Consider the following 20,585-nt stretch of genomic DNA (forward strand, 5'->3'; position numbering starts at 1 on the left):
ACTTGAAAATCATCCGTTTCGCAAATATATTTCAACTTAATATTCGACCAGAATGCAAACTGTAAACGGCATCATCGTGGAAAAGCTTCAGACGACGTAATCGAAACAAAACCGATACGTCCGAATTCATGGGAGACGTTAAAATTGCCACGTAGAGCGGAGTCAGGGTTAAGACCGCGTCGGAAGATCGGAAATCGATCGGATTAAACGCAATTTAAATTTTCGAGTCGTTCCATTCTCGCACTCGATCCCGTCCCGTCCCAGCCTGTCGATAATATCCGCGGTCGACTATAATTCATTTTTCCGCGGAGAGACCTCTCCTTCTTCTTTCTTTTTTTTTTTTGCAATCGGCCGCAATTTAATAATTTCTTTATCATTCCGTCGCACTGGCCGATCAGTTTCTCCTGTTATATCGGACCCGGCGCAGTGATCTAATTAATCGATTTCACGGAGAGCCCCTTAGGTGGATCGTTCCCGGGCAACGAGAACGGCAACGGTAACGGCAACAGATAAAGTCTCTAACGATGCGGTGGCTCGTTCGTAAATAAAATTGGCGAGTTTCGTCGTCGGGAACGACGCGGAGGGGACACGCCGCGCACCCCCGCGCCTAGGGTATCGGATTCCCAATGGAATAAAGTCTCGGCTCTCGAGTTTTCTGATAACACGGCCGCGAAGTCTTGTGCGTGGAAGATCGATTTACCGGTAGGTAGTAAGGAGCAAAGGGTAGCCAACGATGATAGGGTATCTGGATGTTGAAAGGGGACACCGTCTGCCTCGTCGGAAGACTTCCGATAAGACTTCGCCGAGGAGTCCGTAGGAACACGACCGAGAGGCGGCGGCCTCGATTGATTACACAGGAACTTCTCCGAGACGTTCTACGGAACGACCGCTACGTGACACTTTGACGCTCACATGAGAATGAGGCGTTCCGTTCCTTCGATCGGGTCCGGTCCGATCCATTCACGCTCCTACTCTTTTACACTCTATTACTATCCTACTCTCTTTCTCCTCTCACTCTTATTCCCTCTTACTCACGCCCTTCCCAAACCCCTAACTCTCACTCGTTCGCTCATTCTTTTATTCACTTTTCCAGGTACGCGTAATGTAAAAGCCTCAATTATCGAGTTTATCGAGTACACCGTAATTTCCATTAATTTTATCACGGTAATATGACAAAGAATTATCAACATCAACATTTAAATACAACATTTGATATTATATTAATGGAATGACAAATTATTATTGAATAATTAATAATACATAAATCAATTTTTCTTTTGAATTTAGATGCATACAGCTGTATACGTTGCAGTACTTTTATCTTCGGAGTTACAAAGATTAAATAATTTTCGATTAAAATAATTTCTTGTAGGAGGAATAAAATTAATATTCATAGTGTGCTTACAATTATTTCAGCGCTTAAATATTAGTGGCAAAAAGACAGAATTTTATTTCGACTTAAAGAAACTCAATAACATGCTTACTTAACAGGTTATTGTTAGAAATCATAATCACGAGTCAGACTCGTTAAAGTATGGCAACGGGTTAAAGAGCATTTCGAAAAATAATTCTAACGGCATACTGACTAGTCCATTCAATTTGTACGTTAAAAATTGTTTACTTTGTTAAGATTAACTCTTCGCGCTCGAGTGGCGACTCTGCGACGCCAATAAAATTGTTGCAACACTTTTCAAAAATGATTTTTATAGATACCGCGAAAGCTTATATTTAAAAAATTGTTGAAAGTGTAATTGTTATACGAGTCATGAAACTCGATTTCGTGCGCATAGAATAAATTTTATTATATAAACCGGAAAGGCTAGAAGTCAGAAAAATTATTTCAGATCTGTAGGTTGAAATGGCTTCGAGTGCAAAGGGTTAATACTTGACTGAGACACCTTCTCTGTGGAGATAAAAATTGATGAACGTTAATCATGTAGTGTAAACATACTTTTCGCACACATCCATCACTCTTTTACTCTTTTTTTCTCTTCCTGTTCCTCTCTTGCTCTTTCCTTTATTCTTTAACTCTCTCGCTCTCTCTCTCTCTCTCTCTCGTTGCCTCTCTCCTTTGCTCCGGTTGCCTCCCTCTCTCGCGGATATCGGTTCACGTGCGCTCGCCTCTCGCATGCCGACAAGATCGCTCTGCTGACCGTAATTGTGCAATGCGATAGTTACACCCTCGAGCCCTCTCTTTCACCGTGTTACTGAATCGAGCCTTTTCTTTCCTCGTGCTATTGGTTTCGGTAAACGGTCCTCTGTGAAACGATTCTTTGTGCTATTATCCGCGCGCGCGCGCCCCGTGTACAAGGGACTTCAGAAGACGGCTGCATATTTTCAGAACTTGCGGTCCCCGACTCACCCCACCCCCCAAGTGCTTCACCCGCGTTTAATGGCCTCAAACAATCGAATATATTTTCCTTGCGAATTTCTTGCGGCTCCATTTTTTTCGAAAATATAGCGGACTACTCTCGCAGGCGAATCCGTAGAATCGGCAGAAAGGGACTTTGATGGATGATAGCTGCAGCCTTTTTTTTTCTTTTTTTAGGGCAGCGTCGGATGTTTTAAACGAGGGTTTCTCTAAACAATGGTTTTTGAAATGGATGACGTAGAACAATGAGAATTCTAATTTTTTGGTGGGGAGGGGTATATATTTTTAGGCGATGTTCATGAAAGAACTGTCGAACCGACAACGTTGGAACTTTTCAAAAATCACACTATTCGGTGGATCAGTTGTAAATACTGGGATGACAATAAGTGTTTTGTAGATTAACAAGAAAGATTGTAAATTGCTGAGAATTTAGAAGAGAAGATGGTGTTATTAAGTTACAATCTGAAACGGAAATATAAATTTGCCAACGAAGAGTTCAACTCTAATTCGAACGACAATTAACAAACATATCTATTTGCAATATTGTAACATTTAAACGATATACAGTGATATTAAATGTACAAAAATTCTTAGAAGTTGAAAATTAAAATAAATTCCATGATATTCTTTCAAGTAAAAAGTAATATACATGTCAATATAAAATTGTGCATTTAAGACATATGTAAACATTTTTTACAGAAAAGTCTGGATGGAGTTCATAATTATGAGTCGATTTCTCTATAAGATAAGCTGAATGTTAATAACTTCTTCCCCTACATTAATTAAAATCGATAAAGAGATTTATCTCATAAATATTCAATAACTATCGAATATGTACTACTATTTGAATGTGATAAAAGTTCTCGATCACGCGTTATCCCACGTTGTACATAGTATTACACGCAACAATAAACTGCAAGGGATGGCGTGAAAATTAAAAAACTTCCTTATAAACGGAAGAAAATAGAGAAATCTTCCTCGCGTCGTGCACGTTCCTATAATCCACCTTTTTTTGTCGTACATCAGCCTATAATGGAAAAATTGCCGTAAATACCTTTATCCGCTTACCCCATCATTCACGAGGGTATAATCCACTGTAATAGGTGCGAATCGTGCATTCTAATAGGCAAACTCTCTCTCTTGTCTCGGGATTTTTAAAACATCGATTCCAGCGTTTCGTTAATCATTTTACGCGCTAATCATTCTTCATTACCGTACCCCGACCTCTCGAGTTCGAATTTCATTATTTCACGTCGCGGCGTAAAAATTCTCATTGATTATCGTCGCGTCTGCAAGTTCATTCTTTTTAATCCGCTTCGCTCCAACAACGAACCGACGAGTACGTAAATCATTAAATATAAATCTTCTAAATCGAAATGAAATTTGATTTCTCTGTTACCAAAATCTGCGAATAAAATTGAGCGGAAATTATTAAAAATTTAAGAGGTAGAAGTAAATCGAGTTATACAAGGAACAAATAAAGAGATATAACAAATGAAAAATATTTTGTTTCATGATGGATGTAATTCAAAATCTAAAAATGAAAGTAAATGAAGACATACGAGAATTAAATATTGTTTCGTCATATTACGGGAATTATATAAAATCTGATAACAGAATTAAATTAAGTCATATATAGTAAACCAAAATTAAATTATTTTATAAATAAAGAAGTGGACAACTCAAGTAACAACAATAGTCTCGTTCCATTAAGGAAGTTATTAGAGATCAGAGAATGAAAGTAAAAGTGGCACACAATGAACAAAAGTTGCGTCAAAGGAATTATCCAAGACGAAGATCTAATCGGCTTAGTACTGATTAGAATTACTAATCAGCCTTATCTATGAAATAAATTATTGAACAATGGATTAACCGATTCACCTAGAATCCATTAGGCCGCGAATAAATGGTAAACGATCCCAAAACTGAATACGAAATTGGGGTTAGCATCGGCGAAAACTGATTCAGACATGATCGATGATACATTAATTACGCTAGCTATGCGCGTTGAATTTTGCTGGTTCCCCGAGGAACATGGCCGATATTCGAGATGCTTGATAGCCTATACGTTAATTCGAACTATCGCCTAGCCGTGTCTATATGCGGAATTTCGAGTCGATTCGTTAACCGGCGTTAGCACGATTGAATAATGAGCGGAGCCGCTGACACTCGATTTCGCACATTACTCAGATCCCCCGGTTCGAACAAAGTCGCGGTGCGCGCCAGGCGGGGAACAGTTCGGAAACAAGAGTGAAAGAAAGTGAAAAATGGAACAAGCAGGTAAGAACTGACGCCGGAGCGAAACCGATAAAGAACCGACAAAGAATTGACATATGCAACTGCGCGACGCGGACCAGACAAAAGAACAGACTGTACTAAAGTCGTAACCAGAATCGATACCACCGCTAACTTCGATTCTTTATAACTGTTATAGAATGTAACGGTTCTTCGAAACTGTTTCGAGAACCGTGGCCGATATCATAACAGCTTTCGACCCTAGGCGCCCGACTATAACTTCTGATTGGCAGAATACATGTTATCATCGTTGCCTACCGATCGGAAGTCAGACCGTGTTCCGCGTATATATAGGATAGGGTGGAATAGGGCAAAGCGATACATTAAGATTCTATAATCGCGTTACGGTAATCTTCTTACAAGCGCGTCACTGTTCCGGCTATAGCGTGGCGCTAGCTAATGGCGACGTACGCACTGTATGTAAGGTCTCCTCTCGTTGATAAAACGCGGAGACAATTATGAATGAAAGAATCGAATCAGACGATATGGCGAAATCGAGCATAGGTTCTTTATAATCGCGTTGCCAGGTTATTAGATTAGCAAACAGGAACTACGCGGATACGGGGTACCGTGTTTCCGTTACTTACCGTGTTACATACGCTCCTACTATGTCGCAAATTAAGAGGGTAATTTATACGTACCGGTTTAGATTAGCGAGCCAGATGTAGATAGGAAACGCCACGACTTTTAATTCTTCATTTCAGATTATTTCATATCGTTCGAATGATATCACTCTTCCGATATCCTTTCTATCCGCGGCACCGCCGCGCCGCCTCGCTCTTTCCAGACCTCTAACTTTTGCTAAGGCTTTCTCGCTCTGTTTACTTTGTCCTTCGCTTTCTGCCGAGCAACTTTCTATTTCCTACGCGAGCTTCATCGTTTCACTGCCATTTGATTCTCGTCTCTCTATTTTTAAATATTCTCCGGTCTCGTTTGATCCATTTCTACGAAACTACTTGAACGTTCTCGTACCGGAGTCATCGTTTAACGTCCGCAGGCGTTTTTTACTTTTCTTATTTCATAATATCGTAGACAATTTTCGGAGTCAGAATCTATAATTAACACGTGGAGTGCCGCGTCAGTGATCGGTGACTGACACCGAGATTTCGGTTCAGGCCGCGTCATTCATTGGCGACTGACAGTATAAAATATGATAACAAACTGAAAAATTTCCATTGTTTCAAGTTGTTATCTAAAATTTATACAAAGTCCACTTAATTTTTCTTTAATGCAGGATTTTATTATTAACACTAGATTTACGGACGTTTCTTATATACCTATCTCTACGGCACCCGTCAAATTGACGGGTAGATGAAAATACGTATTTATTTTAAGAAATCAATTTATTCAAACTAAGTCTGAGTGGAACAATATAAGGCTTCATGTAAAAATAGAATATTAATAAGTCAAAATCTGTTTTTATCACAGAAATGATAACAATAATGTAAACGCTACAGGATAAACATTTTTATCGAGCACATTTTTTACATGTTTTGAATTTCTTTTGTGCATTTTTCGCATACGATCTTCTTGCAATACATACAGCAACTACTGCTTTTATTTTTATTACAGTAACCCATTTGACAACTTTTTCGGACTCCTGATGTTGAAGGTGACAGAACTGAAACGACTGAACTTTGATCATCGTTCAACATTTTTTTCAGAAAACTAATACGTTTAAACATCTGCATCGAGTAAATTGTCGTATGTCTCAATTTATTTTTATTTTTAAATGTTTAATTTCTCTAATACGTTATCTCTTTGTTTACATTTATTCACAGATTTTTCATACGAGATAACTTTTGTTCGTTGCATGTCTCGTTCCTGGATTTTCTCAGCGTAAGAATACGCACGTTATCAATCATGTAATAGCTTCTGAAACACGAACGTGTGTTTCTGGCAAAGAAAGGAAACGTGAAACCAATCTCGCAACAAAATCCGTGAAGTTGTGAACGCCCGTCGTATTCCCGGTTGAACACAGACGGTCAATGCTCGTGGTCGAAAATTCGAGACACACGCGAGGCGTCTCTATTCTCGGGTCTTTGGTCGTGAAATTATAGCTCTCTATGTATAATGGCCGGGGTAGCATGCGTCAAAGCAGTTTCACACGCTGTCGTCTCTTTTTCCCTTTTAAAATGTCACTTAGTCGGCTCTTCCTAGTCCGGCGAGCATACGCGGCGGCGGAACGTAGAGACGAATATACACATGCTCAAACACGGACAAGAATCGTCGTTATTTGCTCGAGATCAACGGAAAGGGGGGGGGGGGGGGGTCGGGGGGTTGGGGACACGGCAGCTGATAAATCACGAGTTCATGCGCCACTTTTCGTCTTCTCCTCTTGGCCCGCTATTCTCCAGCCTTGCTGGCATGACGACGCGTTTCTACGACGTGCCATTATTAAGACGCTGGGCGCCGCAACGCTTCATCCCCCTCACCCCCTCCCCGCCCCTCTCTCGTTCTTCGCCGCGCCTCTAAAACCCCTGCGCTCTCCTCTCGCTTTACAGTCTCGACCGAGCCACCCTTGCCCCGTTGTCGCGCGTTCGACGATCGCATAAAGAAGTTATCTTGGCCGTTGCGATTTATTGACGGCGAAGTTTACGCGGGATTTACGCTCCTCGAACCGGTCGATGAAAATAGGTGAGTTTGTTTTTGAAGCGAGCTCGAGGAAAGCGGTAGGTATCGCACTGGCGTGGTGCTTGCGTGCGAGATTTCTAGCCGTACTTCCTCGCGCGTTGGTTCGCGCGGTTGCCAAGACGTCGGCGCTGCGGCACGGCGATTGGTAAATTTTGGCCGGAAGTCAGGATTTCGTTGAATTTTTCAGGAACGTTGTAATTTAGGATCCTCGAAGTCGTCGATAAAGAATTTCAACGAATTTTAAATTAAAAATATGGATTTGTTAGACGATATGTAGCAGCCTAAGAGCAGTGTCTATAGTGAGCATACATTCACTATAGACATTAATTTTAATCTTCCGTAGAAATTTAATTTAATTGGCCTTAGATTGTTAGTAGCTAAGGTAAAAATGCAAGATGTAATAGCAAATCATCATTTATGATTTGTTTGAAAGATGTTATAATTATTTAAAGATTGTAGAATCAATTTACTATGCAGAGTCTGTCAGGCTGCATTTTTTGAAGTGCATATTCTTATGTTGGATGTGTAATAGTGATTTAAAATATTTGTAGGTATTATTACGACGACTTAGTAAATTTGGTGTTATAATATTTTTGTGCAATAATATTAACTGTAATAATTTTATATCAAACTTTTTGAATTAATATAACATTTTGAATTAAAACAGTCTTTATGAGAATCATAACTTAACTATACTGATTCATACTTTAAAACATTCAGCGTTTACATTCCATATTAAATATAAGTACATAGTAATTCCAAGTAATAATAAATTCTTAACGAAAAAGTCAAACAAACCGTGCAGGATGATTAATAACTAACTGACACATTTCTATAAACAATCTTAAAAAAGTTTCATAATTCGAAACTTTAGAATCCCCATTAATTTTCATTAAGATCTGATAATATTTGCTTATAGCCCCGGTAACTGTTGCGATGAATCATCGGCAAAGTAATAAGATTGAAAAAAAAACCTGAAATTTCATATTACACGATCGTATAACGTATTAAATCGGCGATTGTAAAATTTAACATTTATAGCTGCAATAAAGAAAGGTATAATTTTGATTTCACCAGCGCAGATAAATAACGGATAATCGTACGAAATATCACTAAAATTTTATACAAAATAATCATCGATATATTAATATCGAAGGTGAACGGCTATGTAATGTAGAAACATAATGCAAAGAAACGTAAAGTAAACGTGGAACTGCGCGCGCGCGAGGCATTCAATTAAACGACGGCGTCTCGTTCCTACTGAGAGCGGCAGCCTTCCACCAAAATAAAAATCGACCGTTCGACAATTTAATGATTCATACTTTATATCGCGCGATAACAAGTAGTAGCGTAATTTCGAACGTCCAATTATTGATGGGTGTATAAATAATACGTTTATCGGCGCTTATAAGCGTTGGCGAAGTTCGATAATTATTTCCACGGATTCTGCGCGCGGCTTATGTTGCAACCGCGAGGCCCGTGAGAATTCATCTGTTCGCAAAAATTAAACAACATAATCGTCGCGTCATAAACCGCGATTTTATACTTTTATACTAGGATATTTTACAATTCTCCGTAGAAATTATTGTGATCAATGGACTGTGGATCATTATAAACAGCGTTACGATTAACCAGATTTTCATTTCTTAGTAATTGCAATAAGTTGGCAGTAATATAATAATATATGTGAATTGTTTTAGTTTGAAATAATTTGTAAATATCAGCTTGAATGAATAGTTTAATTGTTCCATATTAATTGTTTTATCCAACTGAGTTTTCAATTTTTATCAACACAATATTTTCTTTAATAAGATGGAATCAATAAGATTCTATTGTTTATTGATAAGAAAATAATTTCTAAAAAAGGATTTAAACAATGACGGCCCCTATTATATCATAATAATATTATTCTTTGTATCATATGTTAATAATTTATATTATAATATATCACTTTACATTATATTAATAATATTATTCTTTACGAATAATATCATCATTCTTTAAATGACTATATTTGAATAAAAATTTCAAACGAGATGTTACTTTTGAATATTATTATTGTCCACGAGGAACAATATTATTCACCCTATTTTCCGTATGCCCAGGGTATCAGAGATTTTTCAGAAGATAAAAAGAAGCGCACGCGGCAGAACCGTCCGATAGATTTAAAGAGAGAGAAACGAGACAGGGAAGACAGTTTGCTACAAGTTGTTACGCCCATCGGCGAAATCAACATTAATTCTTCTTTTATTTTGTATGCCTGATTAAAAATAGTGCCTCGAAGCGGCGAGGCTGGGCGTTCGTGAAGAGCCAAGCACAAAAGAGAGAAAAAAGCGGGAGGTGGGGGTGGTGGGGTGAGGGGGCGAAACGATTCGCCGGCTTAAACGCGAGCAGAAAGGTGTATTACAAGGCTGAAGCGGGCTTTTTCCGAAAGCGTTCTCTGTGCTCCTTCGGGGCCGTGTTCCGTGTTTCAAAAGTTCTTTTGAAAATCCAATGAGACTTTGGTCTTAACGGATAACCCGGGCGCAGTCGAACGAGAAACTCGATGCAACCAATAATATTAAAGCGAAACACACTGCGATCCGTGATGCGCGGCCGCCGCACGGCTCTGCTCGAAAAATAAGAGAAAAATAGCAGCCTTTGCAAAGACCGCGCCGCACGGATAAATCTTCACCGGGCGCTTAAAAAATAATAATTATGTTAAATGATCTTAATCCTGACCAGGCTACTATTTCATGACCAACTGCGCCGTTTATGGTATTAACAAAAGCAAAAAATATTCGCAGCTTTTAAATTCAACTTAATAAAGTTGCTCGCTATATTTGGTAACACGCTCAATTAACATAAATATTTTGGATTACACCATTCGACGGGAGACACCGCGCCTACTAATGAGACAAGGACAGTATAAAATGGCCGATTCAATTGACAATTAATAGACGAGGAACAGATTTTAATACGAAACACAAAATTTTCCAATGAAATTTGATTCAATAAATTTAATTTATTAAATTACATTATTAGTTTCATTTATTAAATTTCATTTCCAATCATGATATTGTTTTTGATTAGTAATAAACTTTTAGATGTCTGTAGATATATAGGTCGTAACTAATTGCACAAACTTCAGTAATTTCGCTAACTTTAATTAAACTTGATATAATCGTAGATCGTTTAACAAAGTTTATCAAGTTACAGTTACGTAATTTGAAGAAGAATATTAACTACGACAAGCAGTTGATTTCTATCTGCATTGTTGAGTAGAACACTTGAAATCTCACGTGGTCAAAAATTAAATACATCAAATTTATTTAAAATTCATACGATATTATAATTTTGATAATATTTTCATATTATGGAAAACTGTAAAAATAAAAATAAAAGATCAGCCGTTTAGATCGATTCGATAATTCTGATATCAAAAATTTCAACAAATAATGCATGTATTTATTGAATAAAGACTAATACTTATTTAATGGCGTATCATCGATTAGGACACTGCTTAACAAGAGATTTAACTTAATTTTTACTTTACACAGAGATCCGCAGTCCAAGAATAGCTTACAATCTTTAGCAATCTTTTTAATGCACTTTCCCCTCTATTATATCGCAGCATTCTTGCTTTATACGTGAATTAGAACCGGAAGTTCTTTCAAATTGCGATGCACGCTATTTTACCCTAGATAACTGGAAATGGGATGGAAGGAGGTATTTTTGTTTTAAAGTTATCTTCCGCTCTCGCCAAACATGCGGATAAAGACCATTGTTTTCTTGCGAACATAATTACTTAAGAAATATTCAGGTTCTCATTGTGCAAATGGGCCATTTTTACCTTTTCGTTCGGAGCGACTTTGTTCCTTGTAGACAACTTTTAACGGACGGACAACGGGTCTCGGGTCCATTTAGACCCAGACTGTATAGCTTCTGACAATTAATTTACATTATCATATTAATAATTAATTTACATTTTCGTTATAGTACATGGACAAAATTATACGTTTATTACGTAAGAGTACTAATCGAATTTAAAAGGTTATAAAAAAAGAATACTTAGTTTAATTTACTATATAATCGTAACCGGTTACACATTGAATAATTGACGTAAATATTAATCACAATTCGTTCGATTTTATCAAATCTATTTCGCAAAACTGAATTTAAAACTTCGGATTTTATGCATTAGTGACAAAAATCAGATCAAGTGTAAAAAAGTTAAATCATTTGGAACATCTAAAATGCGATATTATATTATTATTAGCCCGTTAAAATCATTAAAGAAGAAACAAATGTGAACATAGCTCCTGCATCTTGTAATTAATACAAACATTTTCGATTTTGCATAAACATCTGCAGCCCAGTCAGTAACCTCTGTGTACGCTGCATTTTACAACAAACCTAAGACTGCATTACAGTGTCCATAAAAGCCGTTCAACATGTCCACCTAGGTTCCTTGCGCTCCTAAAATTTGATCGGTCGGCCGATCAAAAGACTGTCGAAAATGGTATTCGTGACAATTTAGAACGCAATCGTGGACCAACTGCGACTGAAAATACTGTCGACTATTCTCGATCGTTTACGATAACACCTGAAGAAAATAGTCTCCCGGTGTAATTTATTATGAGACTGTACCAACGGCTTCGGAAGTTATAAAACTTGCAATTTATGGAAGGAAGCCGTTTATCAAGACCGATAAACATACTGCGAGACCGTTGAGTTAGCGATAATTAGCGAATACTATTTGCAGAAGTTTCATGAAATAAATGAAAATCAGAACTCGATCTAAATTTGCATTCAAATTCGTACGTTTATATAGTTAATTAGACTGAAAATCTTTGTGCAAAATATAAATATTTTTTATCAATTGCAAGACATAGGAGGCAGTTGAACATTCGATTTTTTTCTATAAATTTTCGTCGAATTTTCTAGTATTTTAAATTACTCATATTTCTCATAAATAAATCAAATCTATAATCCGATTATCATTAGTCTTCGGACCGTTGTGCAAAATAAACATTCTCTACTTAGTTTACAACGAAGAAAAGTTAAATAGCAAATTATCTTCATCCTTAGTATTTTTAATAAGGTGAAAAATTGTAACCGTTTTTTTGTTTCACTTGCTTAGCTTTGTCGTAAATGCATAAAATCTACAGTCTAGTTATCACGGAAGTCTAAGACAAAAATTTAAAAACAGAAACACTTAGAATCGTCAAAATAAATCGTCCGAAGGCTTTCACTGAAAATGCATATAAGGAACATACGAGGAAAAATTCAAGAAAAATGGAACCATAAATGGCAGAGTGATAGGACTTAAAGCAGAAGAGACTACGCGATATGAGAGATGGTATTCCCCATAAAATCTTGCGTTTGCTTTATATGGAAGGGAAGAAGTGATAAGAATTATGATTGAAACCGCACGTGCATACTATGTCAGCTGCCTATTGCAAGTATTTTTGGAATATACAATAAGAAGGAGGAGTACAAAAATGGTAATAAATATGTAAAAGTAATTTGTGGAATATCTTGTTAAGATAAAACTATTTGAAGAAATAACGCTATATGTTATATCCAGCATATTATGATTATTCTCGATATTATGTAATGTGAGGTAGATAAATGTAATCTTCAACATGTAATATATAAGTGAACAGTGCATAAAATTGTAAACTAAAATGGTACCTAGCAGCTAACAAAATGCTCCATTATAAAAATACAAGTCAAATTACAATATTTGCTGAAATAAATAGCATATAATTCACTAAATAGATTGAATCGTTATAATATAAGCAACAAACATATGAAAAATAAAAATGTTATAATACCTAAGATATTTTTATGAACATACTTATTTCGCAATCTGATAGAAATTCCGAACGAAGCTTGTTACATTTTGAAACGTTGTATATTTTAAAGTCGAGAGAACTGAAATAACAATAAACACGAATGGATGCTTGCCACATGCGAAAGTAAACTTTTGCACGTAGACGTAAGCACTGAAAGTATTTAGGAGTTATTACATGATTTTCGCAGTGTTCCGCAATAAACTGAAAACTCGAAGGAACTTTAAAACCATCGAACGCTCGTAAAAGAATTCACGAAAATAGCTTCTGTAACGCGTGGAATTTTTTCTCGGCAACGGCAACTTTGGAAACGACCATTGGTAGACTGTATAGTAAATAAATTTCTGCCAATACAGTAAGATATATGTGCTGTATATATGTGCTTGAAGTAATTTCTTTCTATCCATTGGCCTGTTTATTAATTATTATATATTATATATATTATTATGTAATATATGTATTATTATATATAATAATTAATAATTAATAGAGCAATGCTAATTGTAACAGACCAATGAATGGTTCGAAAGAAACGATTTCACGTCTCATTGGCGCAAAAGTCACGGTGAAAAGCGATACAAGGCAACAGCTGATTATGTCAATACACGTGAGATCGTTTTTCGGCCAATGAAATCTCCGTTACCAGTAACGAGAAAACAACCGGCAACGGCATTAGAAGCAACTGGCGAAAATCTGATTACAGTTCCCGTATACGTAGTCGCTTATTACCTTTGCCGTTTAATCGCATTACATACAGGTTCTGTTTGTTAGGCCAATATTTGGGCGAGCGATAAATCAGCCACGAAGTCTACGGTTTCCTAATGTTGTACATTGAGTTTGGTTTGTTCGTCCTTTGTAGCGATTATTGCTCCTAAAACGGCATCCTTTTCTCTTCGCGTGCACGCGCACGCTGCACGCGCGCTCTGCTGTGCAGAGAGCGCGCCGCGCGGTTGTTAAATAAATGAACGAAACAGTAGCCCAAAGTCAAATTCCCAGCCGCTTTGTCGAGCGTGTGCTCATTAAGTACTCATGCGACGACAAAAGATTTTCGGACTCACGAGTACGTTACCGTATTTTGCTAACTGCAACTTGCCAACGTAAACTCGATTAACATTCGAGGCTACGCGTCACGGATATTGTTGGAATAAAATTCCAATTTCAACGCTTCGTTCGTCAGAAAATTTGGCTAAACGAGATTATCGTAGCTTTTGAAGAATTTTTTGGATAGTTCATATGATTTTAATAATATCGAATGATTCGTGAAAGAAATAACGTTCTGCTTATTTCCTGTATCTTGCACTTGATGCACAATCATTGCATTGTCGATGCACAATATCTTCGTAACGCGTAAACATTCACAGTCGAATTAGAACTAAACTTTTATGCAGAATTAAATTTTTCTGCACAAATTGCGAGATGGAGGAGCTAAATAAAAACTTTTGCTCTTTTCATTAATAATTCTAATTTTTAGAAAATTATGCAGTAATATTTTTAAATTCTTTCAATAAGTTTACTATTTTGCGTTTCATATATAGATTTATGTTACAAATGCATTCAACTTATAATTTATAATTTTTTTTTGTAAATATTTTAGCTTTCAAATCGATGATAAAATCTTATTCGATATTACATTATCTTATTTATTTATTACATATTATCCTGCTATTATAAGTTTCCAACGAATTTTACGACATTTCCCAAACTTTCAAATTTCTATCAATCCTGTTCCCGTTCCATATTTTCAAATAACAATAATTTCGCGATCACTTGACAATTTTCATACAAATTACATGTCGCAGGAATATATCGAATAACGAAAGCAATTTCATTCGGGTAATACAATAAAGTAAGGATTTATCTGGAAAATAGCCATCTCCATTTTAGAAATTTGATGACTTTGATAAATTATTACCGAACCCGATAATGCGTGATAAAATAGTAATTTACGAGAACGTTTAAAATAAATAGCAGCCGCGTATAAAACACGTAAAAATGAATTGCATCGAATACGTTTAATATGTCTCGATAATTTAGTGGATCGTTGCGCAACCGATTAGAGATCCGTCTGCGAGTATACGATTTACAAAAGGTCATCGTCGGTCAGCTCTGTCAAACAATCGATATACTAAACCTATCCGTTTCCTCCTACGTTCGCGGGTACACTGATTATCAGTTTGAGAATATAGTATGAAATCGATACACGTACGTTACAGAGAATATTAATTATCCGCCGTTGCAGTTGATGAGAGTTCGCCGTGAACAAATTCTACGTTGATTACAGAAAACAGGTATAATCAATTACCCGAGAAATTGTAATCTGCGGAGATACATTAAATTCGTTTAATAATGCGACCGGTTCGGGTTTCTTTTTGTCAGAACCCGTTGCAGCTGTCGACTTCAAATTAGTTGGAACATCCAGTGCGAATGCTATCTAATTTTTAACAACTGTGATTTAATTTACAAGAAAAATTGAATTGTGACAATTAACCCTTTGCACTCGGAGCTGATTTAATTTGAAATCTAAAACAATTTCTCTGATCTATAGCATTTTCAATTCAAATAATTTACTATATTTTCTATGATGTATTACATAACATATAACATGTGATTTAATTTACAAGAAAAATTGAATTAAGACAATTAACCTTTTGCACTCGGAGTTACTTTCATTTGAAATCTAAAACAATTTCTCTAATCTATAGCATTTTCAATGCAAATAATTTACTATATTTTATATGATATATTACGTAACATATAACATGTAATTTAATTTACAAGAAAAATTGAATTAAGACAATCAACCCTTTGCACTCGGAGCTACTTTAATTTGAAATCTAAAACAATTTCTCTGATCTATAGCATTTTCAATTCAAATAATTTACTATATTTTATATGATGTATTTACTGCATTTCTTATAATATTGTAATGTTAAAAAATGTTAGATAATTTTATTGTGATATTTAAATTACTTTAATACGTGATACAATAATTTTCCATAGTGCCCCGGAGGCGCCACTCGAGTGCAAAGAGTTAAAGGACTCTCTTTGTGTACGTATGACTAGATGCCTTGGGTATGAGAAAGCGTCAGCACCGATTTTAAAAACTTAAAAACCTGAGATTTCGATTTCTGCGTTTATATTATCCATTACAAAAAGATTTAGTATTGTCTGAAATCCACTTTTCCAAAAAATTGTTATCGAAAATGAGAAGTGGATAGAAAAAGGTAATGATTAATATGAGGAAAGTTGATCTCCAATCCTTAACCCTTTGCACTCCGAATTTTATTTCAATTTCGTCACCAGCAGCTCCCAACGCTTTTAACTATTTTATTTGAAATTTATTTTAACTAAAAAATAAAGCAATTTAAATAAATAAAGGATGAAACAAATTCACTTAAACACCGGTTTTATTTACATTATTGTCATATTTTGAAATTTTCAAGAGTATGATATCTTTAACCTCGACATCAATTTATTTGGACATGAAATAATATCGAGTGAAGCTCGACAATGGAGCTCCTGAGATAAAAACTAATGTCGAGTCACACTCGACATAGGAGTGCAAAGGATTCATACAATTAATGCCGATCTAACGTTGCATTTTACAATTTCGCCACAAGTGCCAGTTTTAGATCCACTAGTCGCAGCATCCGTGCAACAACCTAACAGTTCTCGGAATCCCGGGACCATTCCAGAGGCTAGGAGCACCGTAATGGTCAAATATTAAAGTGAGTGTAACCGCTTGGGCGCGAAACAAAAGGCTACTTATCGAACGGCCTTCGCGCGCGGCCAACCGGGCCCGTTTAAAAAAGTAGCCGAAGCGCTTACCTTGATGGTGAACTGCCTGCACAACGGCTTGTACGCGTTCGTTCCGCAAACGAGAAATCGATCAGGCCCTTGTCTACCGAATACGCGCACGTAATTCTGACACTCGTCCTCGCTGCGGCCCTTCAAGTAACAAAGTTCACGATGCGCCCCGCTGCTGGACCACTGCAACCTCTGCAACAAACAAGATCGGGCGACCATTACTTTGGAATCTAATTTCTGGAATGCGGCGCGCGGTTCCAACGAATCGCAGCGCGAAACGCCGCCGCCTGCGGAAACGGGATTTCCAAAATTATGTATTCGGAGAAGATTCGGGTTGATCCTTAATTAGCGGACGGCACGCGTTCGCGTGTGTGTTTTCCAGAGGGAAATGCGGATTAAGCAAGGATTCTGAAAATTTCGAGTAAACGTTTTCGTGCAAGAATTTTGTTCAAACGCTTGCGCATTGTTATACGTTGCGCTGTCACGTGTGTATTGTTACTGTAGCTTTCGATGTCGATTTTTCATGTCTCAGATTCGTCCTTTTGTAGATTATGTTGGTTCTATTGCAAATTATATATAATTTATTTAATTATTTATTTAATTATTACGTAATTAGCTTAATCCAGGGAATCATAATAAATTTTTGATATAAATCCAAATTTTTAAACGTTTCTTTTATGTTCTGTCTATCTATAAAATTTATAGAGATCTATAAAAGTTAATTATAATAATTTCTTTTAATGCAAACTTGAATTACGATAGATTTTCTATAGGAGTTTAAATAGAAATTTTATCTTATGCTGGATTTCGTTGATAAAAATGTTCCGACGATAACGAACGCATTAATATTTCTTTCTCCGAATGCGCGCTGTGTTAATGAACGCGTTAAATAAAAACAGGCGCACCGCAGTTATGGAGACACGCAATCTCGAATGAAATGAATACTTGAACACTTGCTCCCCGAACGAGAAGTAATGTTATTATGACATTCCCGCTTAATTAAACAATGATTTAGAGCGTGCACGTTGAACGAATGACGTTGCGTTTCGGCGTCCGCAATGGGAAGTACATATTACGCAAAGATCGAACGAAACACAGAAAGTATTTCGCTCGAGGTAGTATTTAGCGAGCGCAGAATAGTTTTGTTTGTTCGTGAAATTTACTAGCGAAAATGCAAATATTGGGAAAAAAGAAAAACTATTTGTACGCGCCGAATTTTTCTGAAGAGATCTTCGCGAGTTAAAAAAAAACTACATAGAAAATATATATATGTATATATAAATATATGAAAAGAATATACATGTATAAAAATAGCGGTTTTTCTTTAACTTGCCAAGTTCTATAGATATTTCACGTCACACATGACACGAGATCCGCCGACGAGATATGTAAAATAATTCCGGAATTATCCGCAGAATCTTCGATATCTCGCGCGCATGAATAATTTAATTACGAAATTTCAAGGTAGGGATATCGTTCGCAGTTTTTGAGATTCTCATTCATTGTATCGGATAAAAAATTAGCAAAAAATCAAAGGGAAACGGATATTCGTAGAATAGAAATTCCATGAAATTAGAGATTTGCTTCTGCGACGTGTAAACTCAAGTAACAATAACGAATCATTATTAAAACATTAAAATAGAAAATATTAGTTTGTAAATATTAGATTGTAAAAATTTGTGAACATGTGCCAATTGAGCCTACAATTAATATGAAATATTGTATTTTAATTGCGTAGAAAGATTTGTTATGGGAGAAATTTTATAATTTATTCTTTAGTAAGAAATTTTTTGATATGATTCACATTCTCATTCAGATATTCGAATAAAATTATTTAGCCGCGGATATTTTTACTGCAACAAATAAGAACCGCACAGACATTTCTTTTTTTCAATAATCTTAGCGATTCGTAACAATTCTTGCAATTCTTTAAACATTTTTCAAAATCCCAGTTACTCATTCTCGTCTTAAATGCGCAAAGTTTTCGATTTAATAACAGTTAATAAAATATTAAAAAAAGAACAAGCCATTATTTTCTATACGACTAGCTTCAATATTGTCAATCTCTCAGTCTTTACAAGCGGATCCCAAGAACCATAAACGCTTGTAGAAGCATAATTCCGCGACGGCCGATATAAACTTCGTTTAAATATCGTGCCGGCGGGTTTCCACGCAGAACTGTTCGAGCATTTTTCGATCGTGCCGCGCACATGTCCCGTATAATCGAGCGGCCATCCTGCACGGGATCCGCCGTTTCGTTCGCCATCGATGAACATAACTTCGTACATAATTATAAAATATTTTTAGCGAGGTGTTCGCTGAAAAATCAAACGTCGCTCACCCTGACTGGAAATTCCGGATTTCCTTGCGCGGGGCCCGCGATCGCTCGAGGCGAGCGCGGAAAGGATCCAGGTATGTGAAACAACGAGTCGCAAGGTGCAACAGCGAGAGAGTATGTTGTTACAGCGGCGTTGGAGGGGGAGAGGGACGCTGGGAATCGCAGAGAAAAGGGTGGTGGGGTTCTCTCGCAAGAGAGGAGCTGCAGCTGCATATTCTGGAGCAGAAATCCTTGAACACGCTGCGCAGAGGAGACCCACACACACACACACACACACACACACCCCTCCCCCTCTTCGCGCGCCCTCCGCCATGCCCGTAAGTAATCGAGCAGTTCGCGCTATCTTTTTATGGCTTCTCATGGCCGACCCAGAAATTTCCTCTCCTTTGATAATTTTCGGATGGCCGCGGTACGGGCTCCGCCCGGCTACGGCAAGCTAAATCTTATCAGCTGCTACTTCGTTGGGTCTACTTTTTCCGCTGAAGGAACGACGATAGATAGATGATCTTGTTACGGTGCATTATCTAAAATCGCATTTTCGACCGGTAACCAACATACCGTCCACGGACGGTCCTTCAAGGTACTCGGAAAAAGTGTTTACACACTGCTGGCTCTGTCTTCCCTCGAATTGGGATTATTAGTTTTCGCGATATAACACACGGGCAAACAGGTTTTCCTTCGGTACGACGGTCGCGGGAACCCGAGTCCTTGGAAGATGCTCTCTCAGTTGCCTTTTAATTAAAAAGGTTTATGGGATCGCCTTTAAATTTATTTCTCTTTCGAATATAATAATTTCAAATTAATTTGTTACAACTTTGAGAGAAATTAATGTACTGTATTATAAAGAAAATTATTAATATTAAATATGATTATAACGATATAATCATTTTATTCTTATAAATAATTGATTTTTAAATGATACAAAAAAGTACTATAGGTAAGTATTTTATTTTCAACGATATTAATTCGTTACTTTTTAATTCTTGAATTTATTCCCCATTTTGATTTCGATGGAATGACATATAAAAATCGTAATTTCCATCAATTATCCGAAGTCATCGAACCGAATATACTAATTCCATACGTAATTGTTAAATGAATATTGGAAGTGGAATGAAATGGATTTGGAAGTTTCAGCTTGTAAAAATTTTCGACAGCGGAAAATTTTTTAAATCAGTTTCAAACAAAAGTAATCATAGCTCATTAAAATTTCCGAACATGCAGCAATCCTCTTAATATTAATTTAAAAAAATATATATATAACACTAGAACAATGAAAGGACCGCAATTATTCGAGCTTCGT

General features: G+C 36.6%; 1 protein-coding gene across 3 annotated transcripts in view; it reads right to left on the reverse strand.

Annotated features, from left to right (window-relative positions):
- The window catches only part of LOC144468085 (semaphorin-1A), a 678,833-nt gene that overhangs the window by 268,945 nt on the left and 389,303 nt on the right, over nucleotides 1-20,585 (reverse strand). For all 3 annotated transcript variants that reach the window (XM_078177255.1, XM_078177256.1, XM_078177254.1), the window contains one exon: nucleotides 16,966-17,136. In XM_078177255.1, coding sequence (XP_078033381.1) covers nucleotides 16,966-17,136 — 171 coding nt within the window. The remainder of the gene's footprint in view (nucleotides 1-16,965; nucleotides 17,137-20,585) is intronic.

The sequence above is a fragment of the Augochlora pura genome, chromosome 3 (assembly GCF_028453695.1).
Source record: "Augochlora pura isolate Apur16 chromosome 3, APUR_v2.2.1, whole genome shotgun sequence".
In the NCBI taxonomy this organism is placed as follows: domain Eukaryota; kingdom Metazoa; phylum Arthropoda; class Insecta; order Hymenoptera; family Halictidae; genus Augochlora; species Augochlora pura.